Consider the following 19,371-nt stretch of genomic DNA (forward strand, 5'->3'; position numbering starts at 1 on the left):
CTACCTAATGCCCCGTTTTTAGTGAGGTCTGTTCGGTGGGCATCCTGCAGTTTATTGGCTTAAAATGTACTCTCCTTTGGCGTGGTACCTGTGGCCTTGTTGTTAGGCCAGGAGAAACTGGCATGTTTATGGGCTCAGAGGAGAGAAGAACGAAAGTGAGAAAGAAGATGTCGGGGAGAAGAGATAACTGAGGTACATGGTCCCAAGGGAACAGAAGGGGCTGAGACAATATGCAAATGGGCTGGAAGGAGGGAGGGATAACTGCTGGGTGGTGGGTGACGTGTGCAGGAAGTTGATGGTTTATGCTTATATATCCGTTGATGGGAGCGCCAGCGAGAAGCACCAGTGTCCTCTCTTAAATCTTCCCAGCTGTAAGGACTTGATCTCCATCTTAATATTGAACCTTTTACCCACAGATCATGTAGGCTGACATTTTCTCTTTGCTGAAGGGGGAGTAGCTCTCCCAAAATACATCTTTTTTTTTTTAATATATATTTTATTGATTTTTTACAGAGAGGAAGGGAGAGAGATAGTTAGAAACACCGATCAGCCGCCTCCTGGACACCTCCCACTGGGGATGTGCCCACAACCGAGGTATATGCCCTTGACCGGAATCGAACCTGGGACCTTTCAGTCCACAGGCCAATGCTCTATCCACTGAGCCAAACCGGTTACAGCCCAAAATACATCATTTAAATAAGAGGTGATTTATTGTTTAACCGAAGGATTCGATGGAACACTAATATAAATGGGTCATGGGAAGAGACGGTCTCAACTGAGTAAGCCATCAGGCTCTCCCTGAGTTTTCCTCGTGTTAATGCTACACGTCACCATCACAGGTCTGGCCCATGGGTCTGGCCCAAAGTGTGGCCTGGAAGGCATGATCCGAGGCTGGTGCGTCGCTGGTGATTTGCACAGACCTTATGGGCCCTGGTCCTTGGTCTCCATTCTGGTTTTTGGTGCCAATCAGTTTTCTGCAGAAATGGGAGGCTGCCACTCAAAATGGAGCTTGCCATTTCGTCACTGACCATTCCAAAGGGGGGTTACAATTGCTCTTCCAATTGCATAATAAGCAGTGGGACGGAAGTGATTGAGTCAGGGCGTAGGAGAAGCCTGGCATCGATTGCTAGCACTGCCATAGAACTCTGATTGGCATCACCAACAGCATGATGGTTCCTGAGCTGGTTTTCCTCCTGGTTGGTTAAATCAAATATACCTCCTAAGAAAGGCCTTCAGGGACCACCTACCTAAAGTCACACACCTCCTGTACTCCCTCACTATTCCCCCTCCCCATTTACTGTCCTTCCTTGTGTTCATCACAGCTTCCTGGAGTTGTTTGTTTGCGGGGGTGGGGGGGGCGGATTGTTATTGTTTATTGTCCATCTTCCCGCTGGAATGTAAACTCCATGGGAATAGACTGCCCGTTTGGCTTGCTCAGTGCTGTACCCTCCACAACTAGCACATCGCAGATACTCAGTTTTCAGTGAGCACATAAATAGAGATATTTTACAACAGTGGGATCATATTATGCATCCTTTTTTTATATATTTTTACTGATTTTTAGGAAGAGAGGAAGGGAGAGAGAGAAACATCGATGTGGGAGTGTATCATTGATCAGCCTGGCCAGTGTACCTCAGCAATTGAGTGTCACCTATGAACCAAAAGTTCACTGGTTCAATTGCCGGTTAGGACACATGCCCAGGTTTCAGGTTTAACCCCCAGTAGGGGATGTGCAGGAGGCAGCCGACCAATGTATCTCTGTCATTGATGTTTCTCTCTCTATCCTTCTTGCTTCCTCTCTCTATATATAATCAATAAACATATATTTTTAAGAATTGATCAGCTGCCTCCTGTACACCTCTATCAGGGATTGAGTCTTCAACCTGGGCATGTGCCCTGACAGGAATTTGGTCCATGGGACAGTTCCCAACCAACTGAGCCACCTGGCCAGAATTCCCCGTTTTTTTTTAATCCTTGGCCAAGGACATGCTTAGAGAGAGGAAGAGAGAGAGAGAGAGAGAGAGAGAAGAGAGAGAGAGAGAGAGAGAGAGAGAGAGAGAGAGAGAGAAACATCAATCAATTGCCTCCCACAGGTGCCCTGACCAGGGATCCAATCCAAAACCCCGGTATGTGCCCTGATGGAAATCAACCCGCCACTTTCTGGTGTATGGGACCACACTGCAACCAACTGAGCCACCCTGGCCAAGGCTATTTTACTTAAATTTAATCAAAATAAAAGAAACATGTAAAATTGAAAGCATTGTTAGATTGTTCGTCCAGGCAGGATCCACAGTTAGTGTTTTACGTTTGGATTTCAGTATCTTTGAAATCCCTGCTAAGAAATGTGAGCAAATTAGCATAAACTTCCTCCATGAACCCACTTTTGTGAACTATATTATTTCTACATTGTTTAACATGTCTGTGATTTTTATTGTAATTTCCACACTTATTAGTCTTACATATTTAAATCGACTCATTTTCACATTCTTATTTTATACTGTTTTGAGATATTAAATAGTTATAATTTCTATGGAAGAATCGCGGCATCAAAACTTTTAAATAAATGTGCTTCGGGACTTCCAGAGAGCAGGTGGAAGTAAGTTCCTTGCTGTGTCAAGGATTGTGCTCAGGGACGCTGGCTGTAGTCCCAGCCCTGCCTCGGGCTGGAACGTCTGGGCCGGCGCCTCAGGGTACAGTGCCGCCAGGAGCCGCCAGGGGCCGCCACCGCCGGGTGGGGCTCTGCAGCGCCGCTCTGTGCGTCGCCCGCGCCCAACCGGAGGGGGAACTAGACTCGCGGGCGCAGCGCAGTGCAAGCTGGGTCGGCGTAGCCATGGCGGCTCGTGTCCTTTCCTCCTGTGTCCGCCGCCTGCCCGCGGCCTTGGCGTCGCTGCCCCGGCTTCCCACGCTGGCCGCCGCCCGGCCGCTCAGCACCACGCTGCGCCCCGCGGAGACCCAGTCGAGGCCCAGGGCCCCGGGCTCGGCGCTCGCGCAGGTGCCAGGCAGAGTCACACAGCTGTGCCGCCAGTATAGTGACGCGCCCCCGCTGACGTTAGAGGGGATGAGGGACCGTGTTCTTTAAGTCTAGAAACTCTATGACAAGATTGACCCAGAAAAGCTCTCAGTAAATTCCCATTTTACGAAAGACCTGGGGAGGGGAGCCACGGTGGCCGACAGCCGCCCAGGGCCGCTCTCCCCGATTTCCCTCTGGTCCCGGCCAGGTCCTGGGCCTCCTGGAAACAAGGGTGGGGAGCAGGGAGCATCTAGCGTTTATGTGATGGAACCTCTAGGGTGAGGTCCCTCGCGCCCTCCACCCCCAGGTCTGACTTCCCTTTGGGAGGAGGCCCTGCACGGGTTTTTGCTCGAGCTCCCCGGTGCCTGAAGCGCACAAGGTTAAAACCATTGTCTGACGGTGGGTAGACTCCCAAGGTCAAGCTGGAAGCCCCGCGCCGGGCTCCCGGACCTCACTGTAAGGACCTCGCTGTAACGGTGCTTCCAACCTTGACCAAGATGTCAGGATAACACCTAAGGCTGCCCGGGGCCAAATCAGTGGGAATTCATAGGCTTGGGCGCCGGCGGCAAGGGATGATTCTGTGCAGCCGGGGTTGAGATTTATTGACACTAGCAGATTATTCACAGGACATTGTCCCGTTGCCTGAACTGGGAGGTAAATTAAGGGTGAGAGCGGAATGTGGAGGGGCTGAGTGTGTTCCTGAGCTGACTTCAGTCTGCCCAGAGCAAAGCGATTGCCCCTGTCCTTAGAGCGCTGACACTCGCGTGATGGTGCGTGTAGGTCGCCTACATATGGATTCTGGGGAAAGGGCTGAGAAGCAGAAAGGAGGGAGAGACAGAAACATCAGTGTGAGAGGGACGCATTGATTGGTTGCCTCCCACGTGCACCCCAACCAGGGCCAGGGATCAAACCCTTGACCCTCCGACGTGCAGGCTGGCGCTCTAACCACTGAGCACACCAGCCAGGCTGGGCCGGGCCTTTAAGATGTTCCGTTACCTGTGCTTGGTTTACATGTAGGCAGAGGAACTGTTTTGTTTATATGTACAAGTGGTTTTGACTAAGTGCTCCCATTCAAGTACCTTATATTCTTTGTGGATTGAAGTGGAGAGTAAGTAAGGGTTCATGTTCATGCAAAGGTGCCTGCCAGGCCTTATGCCAGCTGGTCAGGGATATGAGATGGCTCCTAAGGAAGACATTAGTTCAGGTCCTCATTGGATACTTGGCAGCCCTTATGTTAAACCTGCCAGCTCATCCCTGCTCCCCATCGCCCCAGGCTGTTCTCACACTTCCCCTGGCCGGGCCCTTCGCTCTTCTCCCAGTGGACACTTTGTCTGCCTTGCCTAAACCTTACAAGTTGGTGAACTCCACGCTCTCTTACCGCACGCTCTCCCTGGACTGTCTCTTGGTTTCTGTTATGACCAGTCACCCCAAGTCCCACCTCCATTCTGTGTTCATCCAATCTGGGTGGTTGCTCCTTCCACCCATCCCCTGCTGTTGGTTTTCCCTCCTCAAAATTCATCCACTGCTGATCTCAGAGCAACCAGTTACTCACAATATCCTTTTTCAAAAAAAAAAAAAAAAAAAAGTGCTAAAGCCGCTTTCCTGGGTGTAAAAAGATAGGACTTAGAAGTAGAAGGTCAGAGAACAAGGGTGGTAGTCTAAAGTGGAGCCCACAAGTCCGACATTTGACCCCGGCAGGCTCTGGATCTACACTCGCAGCCAGAGCACAAAGCATTTCCAGGGACTTCTGTGGGATGCGGTGCCCACATGAAGACAAAGCCTGGTGCAGGGACAACCTGACTGTTCTTAGTACCAGAGCCACATGACATGGGTGACAGTGATGGGCTCAGGACTGTGGTCTGGCCACATTTTCATTGCTGTTCTGTCTCACTCGAGGCTCTGTGGCCCTGGCCTTGCCTCACACCAGAGCCTGCGCTGGTCTGCCACCTTCCCCTAGGTCTCCAGCAATTTGAACCAGTTCCTCTCACAGGCACACTACACTTTCATGCCTTTCCTTTTCTTGGCCTGCCCTTCCCTCCTTGAATAATCTCCTGTCCTTTTAACTCCAAGTCCCTTCCCTTCCTCTCAGTGAATGACAACTTTTGTTACTGAAGCAGCCTATGCTATGGCTCTTGTCTCTTCGTTTTTAATGTTTTTATTGATTTTTAGAGAGGGAGAGAGAATCACTGATGTGAGAGAGAAACACTCGGTGCCTCCCACATGAACCCCGACGTGGGGTGGGACCCACACCTGAGCATGTGCCCTGACCAGGCATCGAACCAGCAACTTTTTGGCGCACAGGATGACACTCAGCCAACTGAGCCACACAGGTCAGAGCTCGTCTCATTTTTATTACAGCTGAGATGATCTGTGTGGATGCTCCTCTGAAAACCGAGGTCATGTCTTTATCGTGGTCATTCCAGCCCATAGCACAGTGCACAGCACACAAGGTAGAGCTTGCAGGCAGCTGAGTCATGTAAATAAAGGGAAAGCATTGCCACATGTGAGGACAGGTGTGTGTACAGTGCGGACGCCAGGAGGACTAAACCCCAGTGAGCATGGTCTCCAAGGCAGGATGCAGGGCATGTGGGGCTGAGGAAGAGCCTATTGCACCTTTAAGGCTGCCCCCAGGATGCCTGTGCAGGGAGAGGCCTCAGCTGAGATGGGAGACAGCAGGCATGTTGTGAAGGCGCCGTAGGGCCCTGAGGAGTGTGGATGTTCTCTGTCTAGGTCAGGGAGTGAACAATAAACAAGGTTTGTTGCAGGGGTGAGTGAGACCCCCCAGCCAGCCATGTGGGGTGACCAAGTGAGTAAATACAGTGGACGGTGGGAAGAGTGGAGACTGGCCTGGTCTGTGAGCAGGCATTTTGCAGAGGGTGAGGAGTTCGTTTCCAAACTGGGCCCTGGGTTGTGTGCTGCCGGCCGGAATTGTGCGGGCAGTTGGCAGATGGCCTTCAAAGCCACCTCCTTCGGTTCCTTCGGAGTTTCCCTCAGAGCTGGGCCCCAGTGGAGAGAAAATGGGTTCTGATGGGAACTAACCAGGCTCGATAATTTCTACTGTTCAGAGGGAAGTCCCTCATTCCTGCAAACAGTGCCTTCTCCGATGGCTGCGGGAGAAAGTTTCTGTTAAATAGAATTGTTAAGCGTACATCTTGAGGAAGAACAGTTAACATCAGAAACAACACGTGTCTCTTTTGTTTTAAACAGTGGAGACCCAGCAAGCAGGAGCAGTAAGCCCTCCAGGAGGTGGGTGATAGTACTGTGTATCTCCTAGTATGTGAGAACTGAAGAATTGATGTGAGGGAGGGAAGTGCTTGTGGCAGCACTATAGTCTGACCTGATAAGAAATAACCTAAGGGGAGGCATGGGAGGAAGCAGGAGCGGTGCTGTAGGGCTACTGCCCAGAGCCTCACACTGGCAGGGCAGCGGCATCACCCGGTCCTGTGGGCGCCCTGCAGAGCACACTCCCTGTGTGCGGCCCGGCATCATCTCACTGATGCCTCCCAGCAGTCCTGTGAGCTTGGCATGTTGTTTATCCCATCTTACAGGTAAGGAAACTGAGGCATAGAAAGATTAGTAATGCCCGGCCAGTGTGGTTCAGTGGTTGAACATCAACCCATGAACCAAGAGGTCACTGGTTCGATTCCCAGTCAGGGCACATGCCTGGAGTTGCAGGCTGAATCCCCAGTAGTAGGCATACAAGAAGCAGCTAAGTGATGTTGTTTCTCTCTCATCGATGTTTTCATCTCTCTATCCCTCTCCTTTTTCAAAAAAAAATCAATAAACACATTTTTTTTAAAAAAAGGTTAGTAAGAGCGAGCTAGTGCAGTCTCATTCCAGGGCCTGAGCTCTTGCCCACCTGCCTCTGCTGAGCCCACTAGCTGCCCACTTGACATCGGCATGAGGCCACTTTAATTTCATTTAATCACATAGTGCCCTGCTGGCCTCGGCATGGGGAGCTGTGTACAAACACCCCTTTCTCTGTCCCTTAACTCAGCAGTAATCCCACCTCCCACCACGCCTTGATCTGCACGGACAAAGCCTCCACTAGTCCTTCCTCAAGGTCTTGTCTGTCATTACCTCTGTTCGCTCATTCCTCCTCCCTTCTTTAGTCCTTTCTGCTGCGGAAACCTCTTCTCGGCGTTAAGGCCTGGTGACATTCCCACACAGACATCTCCTTAACCCATGCTGTCATTGGAAAGGGAGGGAGACTGTGGATTCAGACAAAAAGAGCAGGGCTCCGACAGCACCCAGAAGTACTCTAGGATCCTTATAAAACAGCTCGCCGATTAGACCTCATTCTAGTGCCTGGGTTCTTCTGTTTGGTTGACTGATAAGTGCTCATACAGAGTGTGTGCTGGTTTGGTTCACTTGGTGGTGCTTTTTATCAATTTTTCATGGGCCGTTGTCTCAGGCACCTGAACCCCAACAAGCAAAACCTATTTTCTATGGGAAACGCCCTAAGAACTCCAAACCGCAGTATGAAGATCAGTTTTAGAAGGTGAACAAACCAGTTCAGATTAGGGACTTCCACAGCCAGCAGAACTATCCGCCTGTTTTGTTTTGCTCTGCACTGTGCCTGCACAGCCTTACACCTGCCGACGGGGGAGCTGGCGCTCTTCGCACACGCAGGAGTCCCGTCCGGACCCAGCACCCAGGTGACCATGAACAGGTGACCAGCAGAGAGACGGAGGCGGTCCTCCGCCCTGTCAGCGATCACAAAGGCTCGTGGTGGGGCTGCAGGGGAACAGACCGGACTGTGAGGACAGGCAGGCCCTTCCTCTCCGTCAGCTCAGGAGCCAGGCCACCGGTCAGCGTGGCCCTCAGGGTGAGCTGCTCAGTCACGTGGCAGCTCCTTTCCCTGCGGGTTGTGACGGGTGTGCCCATTAGAGGTGCAGGGACTCACTGGCAGTGGCTGCTATAGATGCATGAGAAGACGGGCTCTTTTGCAGACCTTGGACGGTTTCAGTCTCACTGAACAGGACCAATGTCCAAAGCCAGTCCTGGCTCTGAGGGGAAGGTAGGCCTGCTGCTGCTGACCGCCTAGGGCAGTGGTTGGCAAACTGCGGCTCTTTGGCCCCTTGAGTGGGGCTCTTCCACAAAATACCATGTGTGGGTGCGCACGTACAGTGCGATTGAAACTTTGTGGCCCATGCGCAGAAGTCAGTGTTTTGTGGAAGAGCCACACTCAAGGGGCCAAAGAGCTGCATTTTGGCTCGCAAGCTGCAGTTTGCCGACCACTGGCCCAGGGCATCAGAGTACCCAGCAGGGACCCAGTGTGGCCTGGGGGCCACACTTAGAATCAGATGGGTGGGTTCTCTAGAGAAGATACCCAATACAGGCCAGTGCATTTTCTGGGAGGCATTTTATTTTGTAATCTACTTTTATTGATTTCAGAGAGGAAGGGAGGAGGAGAGAGAGTGAAACATCAATTGTGAGAGAATCATTCATCGGCTGCCTCCTGCACGCCCCACACTGGGGACTGAGCCTGCAACCCAGGCCTGTGCCCTGATCAGGAATCGAACCATGACCTCCTGGTTCCTAAGTCACCGCTCAACCATTGAGCACGCCAGCCGGGCACTTGAGGAATTTTAGGTTCAATGTTTCCTTCCTGCCCTTGCCCTAGGTGCCAGGCAGAGTCACACAGCTGTGCCGCCAGTATAGTGACGCGCCCCCGCTGACGTTAGAGGGGATCAAGGACCGCGTTCTTTATGTCTTGAAACTCTATGACAAGATTGACCCAGAAAAGGTAATGGGTGTGGTTTACATGTTCTTTTCTTTACATGCGTACTTAATCACGTGATACAAAATGCAGGCGTCCAGACGGACATGCAGTAAAAAGTCTCCCTGCTCAGTCCCATTCCCCTCGGGGAGGCAGCAGTGATTCCCAAAGATACTGAGCGTGTGTGCAGGGCAGTAACACACGCACATGTATGTTGTATGTGCTGCGTGGTCTGTATCTCCCACCCTTTTAAAAGAACACAGTGGTAAGTGTACTGTAAACACGGTTATGCACCTTTCTGAACCTTCGGAGTTTTTCTCATAGCGACACAATTTCCTCTTTAATGATTGAATCTGTTGTGTGAGGATAGTGTGGTTTTGGAGGGTTTTTTTGTTTTTTGAGGTACAACTGACACATATTAGTTTCAGTTATTTGTTATATATGTTATGAATTAATCACCACAGTAAGTCTAGTTAACGTTCATCATCATGCAGTTGCAGAAAGTTTTTTTCTTGTGACAGGACTTTTAAGACCTAGTCTCTTAACTTTCAAATGTGCAGAACAGTATTACTCCCTCAGGTCACCACGCTGTACATGACCCCAGGCCAGCGGTTGGATGTGGGTGTTGAACTCCTCCTGGTGATCTGGAGGTCTGAATTAAGGGCAGGTGGTGACACACACCATCTTAGAAGGTCACTTCTAAGGTGTAGTGTCAGTTGTTAATCAGGCAGCAAGAAAAACCAAATCTCGAATGTCATGCAGGGCAATGAACAAAGATCTTAATATGTAAAGTGAAATTCATCATTAGCTTTTTATATATTGTTAACCAGTTTAAAACAGGTTGAGAAAGTTGACATGTAAAGCACACCAAGTGTATGTCGGCACACGTTAGAGGTATGTTAGTTATGGTTCCTGTTAAAAATAACCTGTGTCATGATTAGCACTGTGCCACTCAGGTGTCTAGTGAAGCACAAGCTCTCAGACTGAATTTTGTGTTTGGTGTCCCCTTCTTGCAGCTCTCAGTAAACTCCCATTTCATGAAAGACCTGGGCTTAGACAGTTTGGACCAAGTGGAGATTATCATGGCCATGGAGGACGAATTCGGTAACGCTCACTGGCTGAATCGTGGGTCTCCATACTGTGACGTGTGTGTGTGATTTTAGAGGGAGAGAAACATCAATTTGATGTTCCACTTATTTATTCATTTATTGTTTGATTCTGGTATGGCCCTGACGGGATGTAACCCTAAACCTTGATGGAGCGGAATGACACTTTTCTTTAAAAGTTTTGTTTGTTTGTTTGTTTGTTGTTTTTTAGATTTTTATTGATTTTTTTAGAGAAGGAGAGGAAGAGAGAGAAACAGTGATGAGAATCATTGATTGGCTGCCTCCTGCACGCCCCCTACTGGGGATCGAGCCCGCAACCCGGGCATGTGCCCTTGACCAGAATTAAACCTGGGACCCGTGAGTCCACAGGCCAACACTCTATCCACTGAGCCGAACGGGCCAGGGCTCGGGATGACACTCTTAACCACTGAGCACCGACCAGAGTCCATAGAGTGATTGATTTGGGTGGGTTAAAGTGAAAGAATGTGAGGAGTCTGAATTGCGATTTGAATCGATACATAAGCAGAAACAGTAGCCCCCCCACCTCACACGCACACCTGTGCCATGGTTTCCTGCGGTGTCGCCTGTGCCTGCTCCAGGTTATTCTGGTTTGGGAGAGTTAGTTGTGCAATGAGACCATTCAAGGTTCCACAACTAATTTGGGGGATGAACTGCCTGAATAGAAGCCACAGGACTTGTGTGCCATCCCCCAGAGCAGAGCTCAGTAGACTCCTCACAGATTCTGCTAACTAGAGGCATGGTGTCTGTTGAGGGAGGGTAGGATGGAATTTCTTAGGGGGTAATGAAATATTCTAAAATTGGATAATGGTGATGGTTACACAGCCTTGTGACAATGCTAAAAACCGTTGAATTTTACACTTTTCAATGGGTGACTTTTCTATTATGTGAATTATATCTTTTTAAAAAGAACCAACCATTTTACTCAATACAATATACACACTGTCTAGACGTAACTGGGTCACAACTTGAATGGACTCAGGGTTGCTGGCAACTGGATATACTTGAGGGTGTGATGGAGGTGTTGGTGCTTTCATGTGTAAAGGATTTGCTTTTGGCCCAGCAGCCATGGCTCAGTGGTTGAATGTCACCCTGTGAACTAGGAAGTCACGGTTCAATTCCCTGTGGGGGCACATGCCCGGGTTGCAGGCTTGATCCCCAGTGGGGGGCATGTGAGGCAGCCAATCAATGATTCTCATCATTGGTGTTTCTCTCTCTCCCTCTCTGAAATCAATAAAAATATATTAAATAAAGGATTTGCTCTTTCTACTCTCATGCATGTTGTACATTTTACTTTTAGGGTTTGAAATTCCTGATATAGATGCGGAGAAATTGATGTGTCCACAAGAAATTGTAGATTACATTGCAGATAAGAAGGATGTATATGAATAAAGTATCAGGTAAATAATTTTACATAGAATGATGTTCTCCAATAGGATTAATCTCTGTGGGGTTCTTCAATAAAGTAAGACTCAGGAAGAAAAGGAGAATGGAAATGCCTGACAGGTTTTCCTGGTTATAAAATGCAGGCCCTGTGGTTATCTGCCACTCCAGGGCACCAGCCTGAGTGATCTAATCTTTATCCTCGAGAGGGGTTGAGAGCACTTAATTCCTGGACAGACTCCATAGGGCAGTAAGCCCTCCTAGCACGGTCTCGTAGAAAATACTACACAAATTAACCAAGAAGCAGAGACCGCTACCTCCCACGGCAGCCTAGGCCGGGCCTAGCTGTCCAGAAGTTGGGATGGCTGTTGAGAGACCTCATGGGCAAGAAGATGGGCTCCAGAGTCGCACCCCTGTTTGTTGTCAGTTCTGTCACACTGAAGTCTGGTGGTTGTATGCAGGCTATCTAGCCTGTGTGAGCCTCCAGTTTCCTGTATGTCCAATGGGGATAAAGATAGGACCTACCTGGGATTTTTGTGAAGGTAAAATTCAGTGGTGTATGCAAATCATTTAATACAAAGCTTGATGGTAAAGCCGGTCAATAAATAAAGGTAGCTGTTATCTGGGCTCTAGGATAATAAGTGGTGAGACTTGTTAAATAAAGCCTTGCGTTGGTGCCTGTAACTTCAGGTACTCTGGATGTAACACCTGAAAGATCTTCATGTAAAGTTGGTAACAATACACCAAAAGAAATACTGCACTTATTGTGGCACTTACTGTGTCTTTTCCAGACCCCTTTTCTTCACCAAGAAGATAGAGGCGAGTGTCTGGCCGAGAAAACCAGTTTTGGCATCATTGCTGATATCAACAGAGCAATTCTGTTTAAACTTGTATTTAAATTGTCCAAGTTTTTGTGCCCTTTGAAAATAAATCTATAAAACAATATTTTTGTCAGTCTTTAGTTTTTCAGTGATGTCTATAAAGTACATTTTTATATTGACTATGCTTAATAGGTTTTTTGTTGTTGTTGTTAATCCTCACCCAAGGATATTTTCCCATTGAGTTTTAGAGAGAGTGGGAGGGAGAGACATCGATTGGGTGCCTCCTGCATGTGCCCCAACCAGGGCCAGGGATTGAGCCTGCAACCAAGATATGTGCCCTTGACCGGAATCAAACCCTTCAGTCCACAGGCCAACACTCTATCCTCTGAGCCAAACTGGCCAGGACTGTGCTTAATAGGTTTAAAGATCTGTCTGCTGACATTGTATTCATGCAGCTCAAAAATGCATGACTTTTCGAGCAGTGTACTTAGAATGAAACAGGCTTACCTGGGACATCATAATTTTAACACCTGGGGCAATTTGTTCTGAGTATTCTAACCCCCGTGGCAGCTGCACATTTTGACAAAAGTCTGTGGTTGCTTCTCCCTAAGAGATGAGGCCTGTGGTAGCGCCACCTCAGTCATGGCTCTGCTGCACAGAGGGGCCAGTTCGCATCATTCAGTAACTGTTCTACGTCCCACAGGAGCCAGAACAGGAAGGAAAATTCACTGAATCACAGATAATTCCTTGGCAATTAGTTAGGGTCTGAGTGTTCAAATAATAGCAAAGACCCTTTGCTCTAAGTACTGGAATGTTGTGTGCCACCCTCAGTAGGCAGCTACTGGCCACATGGAGCTTTCCAGTGTGGGTGGCCCTGGCCCTGTGGCTCGGTTGGTGGGAACGGTGTCCTGTACAGCAAAAGGGGGCAGGTTTGATTCCCAGACGGTGCATACCCAGATTGTGGGTCCGATCCCAGACTGGGGTCCATACTGAAGGCAACCAATCGATGTTTCTCCTTCCCTCCCTCTAAAGTCAATTTTTAATAAGCGTGCGAGCAGAGAACCAAGATGGCAGCATAAAGGCTTGCACGCACCGCCTTCCACAACCACATCAAAATTACAACTAAAATACAGAACCATCATTCAGAACCGCCTGAAAGCTGGCTGAATGGAAGTCCTACAACTAGAGTGAAGACAGCACGCCGAGACCGATTGGCAGCTCCTCAGTAATGGAATGTGTGACCTGTCCTTTGAACCTGGGATGACCTGTGGACAATGGCATGTGGTGGAAATGTACACGTTTTATCACCAGGCATAGGAATGAAGCATTGAGGCTGTCCTGGACCTGCCGGCTGATCACAAATTTATGAACAAACGTAGGGAAGATCAAAGAAGCCTGGCCTAGAGCAACAGATCCACCATCTGACTCACATACCCAAGTAATATGTTTTATCTTTAAATTTATTTTTCAGTCCTCACCCGAGGATAGGACTTTTTCCATTGATTTTTTAGAGTGAAAGGGAGAGGGAGAGACACATCAATTGGTTCCCTCCTGCATGTACCCCACCAGGGCCAGGAGCCTGCAACTGAGGTACTTGCCCTTGACTGGAATAAAATCCGGACCCTTCAGTCCACAGGCCTGAGCCGAACCGGCTAGGGCTGTTCACTGGTTTAAGTCAGAGTTTTGGGTGATCTATCATGAAGCAATGTCTAATTGATATACCCTACAAAAAAAAAGTGTGAGCGTGAAGAGATGGGATGGTGTGCATAGTTCTAATGGCCCCAAGCACCTGTACGCCTGCCTTAGTGCCCTCTGTGAGAGTGGCTGTGAGGCCCGTTTCCGGCCCGACTTGCAGTGCAAGGGCACTCACTCAAACATCACATGCCCACCACATGCAGCACTGCCACTGGGCTGAGCCCAGCACAGGTGAGTCCTGTGTGCCTCCACTCCTGGGAGCTCACCATCCGGGAGGGGGACAGTTAGCATCCATGTGACATATCACATTCAGATTACCAACGGTGCAAGCACTGCGCGGCCCATGAACAGGAAGAAACATTGCTAGAATTGTTGAACCTGAATCTGATCATGAGGAAACATCCAGAAGGTAGGGCTCTAAAATAGCCCTACCTGGTTTGGCTCAGTGGAGAGTATGTTGGCCTGTGGACTGAAGGGTCCCAGGTTCAATTCCAGTCAAGGACACATGCCGAGGCTACAGGCTCAATCCCCAGTAGGGGGCATGCAGGAGGCAGCTGATTAATGATACTTTCTCATCACTGATGTTTCTTTCCCCCTCTTCCTTTCTCTCTCAAATCAATAAAAATATATTATAAAATAAAATCAATGTCATGGGGGAGGATAGATAACTCCAGAGACATCAACTTCAGGGAAGTGGGGCTGGGTGCTGGGGATGAGACAGCCCATTAGGAACACAGTGCTATTGTGGTCAGACTAACCTATTCTCATGAGGTTTGCACTGAGTACTTAGAGGTGTAGTATCAGGGCTGCAGTTAGCTTTCAAATGGGCCAGAAAAAAAAAATAGCAAAAGGGTAACCAGTAACTGGGTGACGGCTATAAGCATGTATAAGTTAGGCGTGTATGTGCATGTTCACTATGCTATTCTTTCAACTTGTTTAAAAGTTGTCCATATAAGGGAGGAAATTCAACATGATACATGCAACGGAAAGTACACACGTCATACAACTGAATACTCCAGCGATGAGACTGGTTACATAGGAAGTTATGCGATCATGTGGAAAGACTGTTAAGTGCAGACAGATTTTAACCACCATGACCCCATTTTTGGAAAACACCGAGATGTTAATGATTATGACATGGTAGGCACAGAGCTTATTTTGTTCAGTATTTTGTAAATTATACCATGTATTGTGTAATAAATGACATAAAAGTCATATTTTGCCCTGGGCGTGTGGCTTAATTAGTTGAGTGTCGTCCCATGCACTGAAAGGTTGCTAGTTAATTCCCGGTCAGGGCACTTGCCCAGGTTGTGGGCTTAATCCCCAGTAGAGGGCATGCAGGAGGCAGCCAATTGATGTTTCTCTCTCATCAATGTTTATGTCCCTCTCACGTCCTCTCTCTCAAAGTCAATAAAAACATAAAACTTAAAAACCAGAAGTGCCCGGCTGGCATGGCACAGTGGTTGAGCATCTATCTATGAACCAGGAGGTCAAGGTTCGAGTCCTGGTCAGGGCACATGCCAGGGTTGTGGGTTAGATCTCCATGCAGGGGGCAGCCTATCAATGATTCTCTCATCATTGATGTTTCTCTCTCTCTCCCCCTCTCCCTTCCTCTCTGAAACCAATAAAACTATATTTTAAAAAACACACACCCAGGAGTTATATAACATGGGGTGGGCAGCAGGAAGGGTTGTACCAGGAGGTACAACATGGGTGTATCAAGAGGGTACGACAGGTTACAAGGCTTCAAACAGAACAGCCTTGGTAACTCTGAAGGTCAGCCTGGCTGAGCGCAGCCACGTAGCGCAGGCCAGGGCTCCTGGGGAGAAGCACCCCCACTTGCATGGGCACCGGCTGCCCTGACCTGAGGCCTTGGGTGCAGGAAGAGGTCACTGCTACTTGCCCTAATGGCGGTCTGGCTTGTGGGGTTCCAGATGAGAAAGGGGTGTCAGCTGTGAAGCTGCAGGTATGGTGTGCTCTTCAGGCGACAGGTTACCTCCTCCTCCCTATCATCGGAAGGAGCCTGAAGCAACCATTCAGAACTGGGGTCAAACCGGAGGAGTCCACTGCAGAGAGCAGCCTGTGGCAGTGCCAGACCCTACGCCCGACAGCACTGCTTCGGGGTATGAGGTACCGAAATAACCGAGTCAGGAGGGGCCGTGGGACCAGAGTCTCTGGGAACATTTACAAAGCAGAGGGAAGGTGAGAGTGTCCAGTGGAAGTGGTGCTGGGGTCATGTTTGTTCCTGGGTCTTGGTGGCTGTGGCGGGAACTGGAGCTCCACCTCACTGTGTCACCAGCCATGTCCTCCGAGGCTACCGGGCTGGGTGAAGTCACAGGGAGGTGGCATCGCCTCCAACACCTGGAGGCCGGAGCGGGAGGAGGGTTGTCCCACCAGGAGCATGGCCTGGCAGTGACTTTGACTCATACAGAAGTCTATCAAATCAAATCTCTTTATCAACTTTTTTGCTGGATATACTCAAATTTGGATATACTCAAAGTCAAATAAAGAAGACAGGATAATGGTTGACCATAGCTCAGCCGTGGGCAAACTACAGCCCGCAGGCCGGATCCGGCCCGTTTGAAATGAATAAAACTAAAAAAAAAAAAAGACCGTACCCTTTTATGTAATGATGTTTACTTTGAATTTATATTAGTTCACACAAACACTCCATCCATGCTTTTGTTCCGGCCCTCCGGTCCAGTTTAAGAACCCATTGTGGCCCTCGGGTCAAAAAGTTTGTCCACCCCTGCCATAGCTGGTTAAAAAAAAAAAAAGGCTCCAGGCCCAGTTCCAAATATTGGTCAATCCCCAGTATGGATTAGGCGCATGAAGAAGTGGAAGGAAAAAGGAGACGCAATTAATTATCAAACTTTAATTGATAGGCTAATCTTACAGGATAAACAATAAGACAGCTAGTCAAGGTTACACTTTTTAAAAAATCCAGCAGCGCAAATCTAACAGACTAGATACGTTCCTCTCCTCCCAAACAGGCATTGGATTAAACAAGGCAACAGGCAGAACAGAGGCAAGGAGACTGTGGCACAGGGTCCATCCCGTCCCTTCCTGCTCCGGCGAAGACTGGGGGAGCCAGAGCGGGAGCCCGGGAGCTCTCCCAGGCACATGGGTACTGAGGGAAGGGGAGAGCAAGCCCCTCCTGGCTGAAATACGACAAGTTTCCAGAGCCCTGGCAACGCGGCAGATCGTCTCTCTGGCCCTGGGAAGGCAAAGCAGCAACTAAGGAGACTCCTGAGGCCTCGCTGGCCTCCTGCGTCCACGAGTTATAGGAAAGGACATCCTTAGCTCAGTTCAGCCTCATTAAGGAAGCGCTACTACTACTTGCAGAAGGCCCATCAGCAATTAAAATACACACACACAAAAGCACAAAAACTTAACATCAGAGTTCAGGATTCACAAGTCTAGTTCTCTGCTCAGGCTGACTGAGCGGCCTGCCCCCGGCAGGCATTACTGTCATCGGTTGCCAAGTGGCCCGGGAGGGAAGGAAAGGTGTGGCACCAGTGAGCCAGGACCTGCAGGAGAGGAGGTCCAGCACGAATTCCAGGAGAGCGCAGCCGGGAGGCTGAGGGACGCCGCAGGGACCACAGGCCTGCCCGCCTGCTCCTGCACCGGGAGCCCTTCTCGGAGCCAGCTCTTCCTCGGTCCGCCCGCACGCCCTGCGCCACTGTGAGGGGCAGTCAGGACCCCAGAGAAAGCTGGTCCATCAGACAGGGAAGAACTGCACAGAAACCATCCTGACAGAACACTAACACTGTGAGGCCTCCGGAGGGAGAGCTGGCAGCTTGCGGACAGACTCCGTCTCGGCACACGTCTCGGCACACGCTGGGCCATAAAACAAATGCAGAGACTGCTCCCGGGACCGAGTGACAAGACTGCAGTACTGCTGGGACCCAGACTCGGACCTAAATCCAACACCTCCCCAGGGGTTCTGGCCCGTCACCTCTGCTCTCCGAGGGCTTCCCACGAGATCTCCATGATTGTTCCGGCAGCAGTGAGCCCATCAAACATGCCGACGAGAGACGCCAGGACATTATTGTGAATATACAGCATTTCAAAGTAAGGGGAAAAGCACCATTTTACTTAACATAAAAAGGCTCACGCAGGCTGCGGTCCTGTCTGGAAATGACGCCAGCCTGAGTGCAAAGCGGTTTGGCTCATGGGGAGCAGGGAGATGGGACAGGCTGTCCCTGGGACGAAGGGAGGGCAGCTGGCACGCAGCCAAACAGAGCAAATGCAGACCTGGTGGGAAGGCCCTGGAGAGCAGCAGGGTGAGGCCAGTCTGGGGAGGAGGACGCTGCTTCCAGAGGAGAGAAGGCGCGTGGCCCCGCCGGGACAAGCCTCCAGGACAGGACAGGGGCACTGGCCAACGAGCCGAGCCGAGGCCGCCTGCCACGTGCTGGGCCCTGCAAGCGTGCAGGCAGCAGGACAGAGGCTGCAGTCAGTCACTGCTCCTGTTTCCAGGGCTGGAACGGCAGCTTCTGGGACACTACCCTTCACCGATGTACTTCTGCCCCGAAGCAAACTGGGAAGGGACTACACCGTGAGAAGCACGAGCCTGTCTTTGCCGGCTGGATTCCTCAACTAGTTTGGAGGGAAGGGTGCAGAAGATCACCGTTCACTGGCTCACACATGCTAACACATTTCACAGAACAAGAACAGCCTGGAATCGACTGCAGGTTTGGAAACTCTCGGCCAAGCCCTGCTGAGAGCCTGCAGCAGCGAGGGGGGCACTGCCAGGGCGGCGGGGGGCAGCACAGCACAGGGTGCCCCTCGCAGGAGCCTTTCCTCATTCGGTCAACCAAGCCACAAGGGACACCAGGGTTCACATGGACAAGGAACGCAGGGGCTAAACCAGACAAGGGCGAGCTCATCACAAAAGCAATTCATCCCATAGTTGCTGTTGCAACACATCGCCAACCCACGAGGTCAGATGTCCTCTTGTTGAGAAAGGCAGCATCTTTGAACGAGGGAGGCAGAACTTGAACACAACGCATGAGCAAAGGGACAAATGGAGAAGCACAACTGAAATGACCGCTGGGCTGCTTCTTGAAACTTTCAAAGTGGGCCTGTGGCTACACAGATGCACACACGGTCTCCCACGGCACTGCCTGAAGAGGTCCGTGCCCGCTGGGAACTGTGGATCTTGGAGCAGCAGAGCTAGGCACACTCACGCCAGGCTGTGCGTCAGAACCAATCAGTGAGGCTGCAGGCAACCATCAAGGAGGCAACGACCGCCCAGAGATCGGTGCCCCAAGGCCAAGGTGTTTAGACAAGAGTCTGAGATACTCTGCTGCTCACCAGACACCAGCGCGGGAGAGCTCCTGACCGAGACCTGCCGCGCCCCCTCCCACGCGCATTCGCGAGCAGCAGCACGGAGGGAGGAGGCCAGGAAAGGAAGCAGTGATGAGGTACAAAAGGAGGAACTGACATCTTTGGGTTTTCAAAACAAAAACTCCTATCTAGGAAGTGAGAAAATACAAAGGGAAAGAATTAAGTCTGAGTCAATGGACAGAAAAATATGGCTTACCAACCCTCCCACTTTGCATAAAAATTTTTATGAAAAAGAAAACACCCCAACTCATCAAAACACAGTCCAAA

General features: G+C 50.0%; 1 protein-coding gene and 1 long non-coding RNA gene across 3 annotated transcripts; one reads left to right on the forward strand and one right to left on the reverse strand.

The window, feature by feature from the left end:
- Positions 1–1,217: 1,217 nt before the first annotated feature.
- On the reverse strand, positions 1,218–6,597 carry LOC107183112. The gene is made up of 3 exons (XR_001513883.1): positions 4,205–6,597; positions 2,484–2,486; positions 1,218–1,230 (listed from the first exon to the last, which is right to left on the reverse strand). It is a non-coding gene; the product is annotated as an uncharacterized LOC107183112 (long non-coding RNA).
- NDUFAB1 (NADH:ubiquinone oxidoreductase subunit AB1) lies at positions 2,779–12,184 on the forward strand. Of its 2 annotated transcripts, none has more exons than XM_015564048.1 (5): positions 2,779–2,992; positions 8,637–8,759; positions 9,749–9,836; positions 11,157–11,256; positions 11,930–12,024. In XM_015564048.1, exons 1-4 carry the CDS (start codon positions 2,831–2,833, stop codon positions 11,246–11,248), a joined length of 465 nt encoding a protein of 154 aa, XP_015419534.1. In that variant the 5' UTR covers positions 2,779–2,830; the 3' UTR covers positions 11,249–11,256; positions 11,930–12,024. The 2 variants fall into 2 exon arrangements, with proteins under 2 accessions (XP_015419534.1, XP_006753676.1); XM_006753613.2 differs by lacking the exon at positions 11,930–12,024 and adding an exon at positions 12,031–12,184 and having other exon boundaries at positions 2,781–2,992.
- The last annotated feature ends 7,187 nt before the right edge of the window (positions 12,185–19,371 follow it).

Source organism: Myotis davidii, unplaced genomic scaffold (genome assembly GCF_000327345.1).
Source record: "Myotis davidii unplaced genomic scaffold, ASM32734v1 scaffold150, whole genome shotgun sequence".
In the NCBI taxonomy this organism is placed as follows: Eukaryota; Metazoa; Chordata; class Mammalia; order Chiroptera; family Vespertilionidae; genus Myotis; species Myotis davidii.

What these genes read in the sequence shown, in the direction of transcription:
- NDUFAB1 (XM_015564048.1), top strand. Translation starts at nt 2,831, where the DNA reads ATGGCGGCTCGTGTCCTTTCCTCCTGTGTCCGCCGCCTGCCCGCGGCC. An exon ending in CGGGCTCGGCGCTCGCGCAG is followed by an intron (nt 2,993 to 8,636) that starts GTGCCAGGCAGA and finishes CCCTTGCCCTAG; the next exon opens with GTGCCAGGCAGAGTCACACA. An exon ending in ACAAGATTGACCCAGAAAAG is followed by an intron (nt 8,760 to 9,748) that starts GTAATGGGTGTG and finishes CCCTTCTTGCAG; the next exon opens with CTCTCAGTAAACTCCCATTT.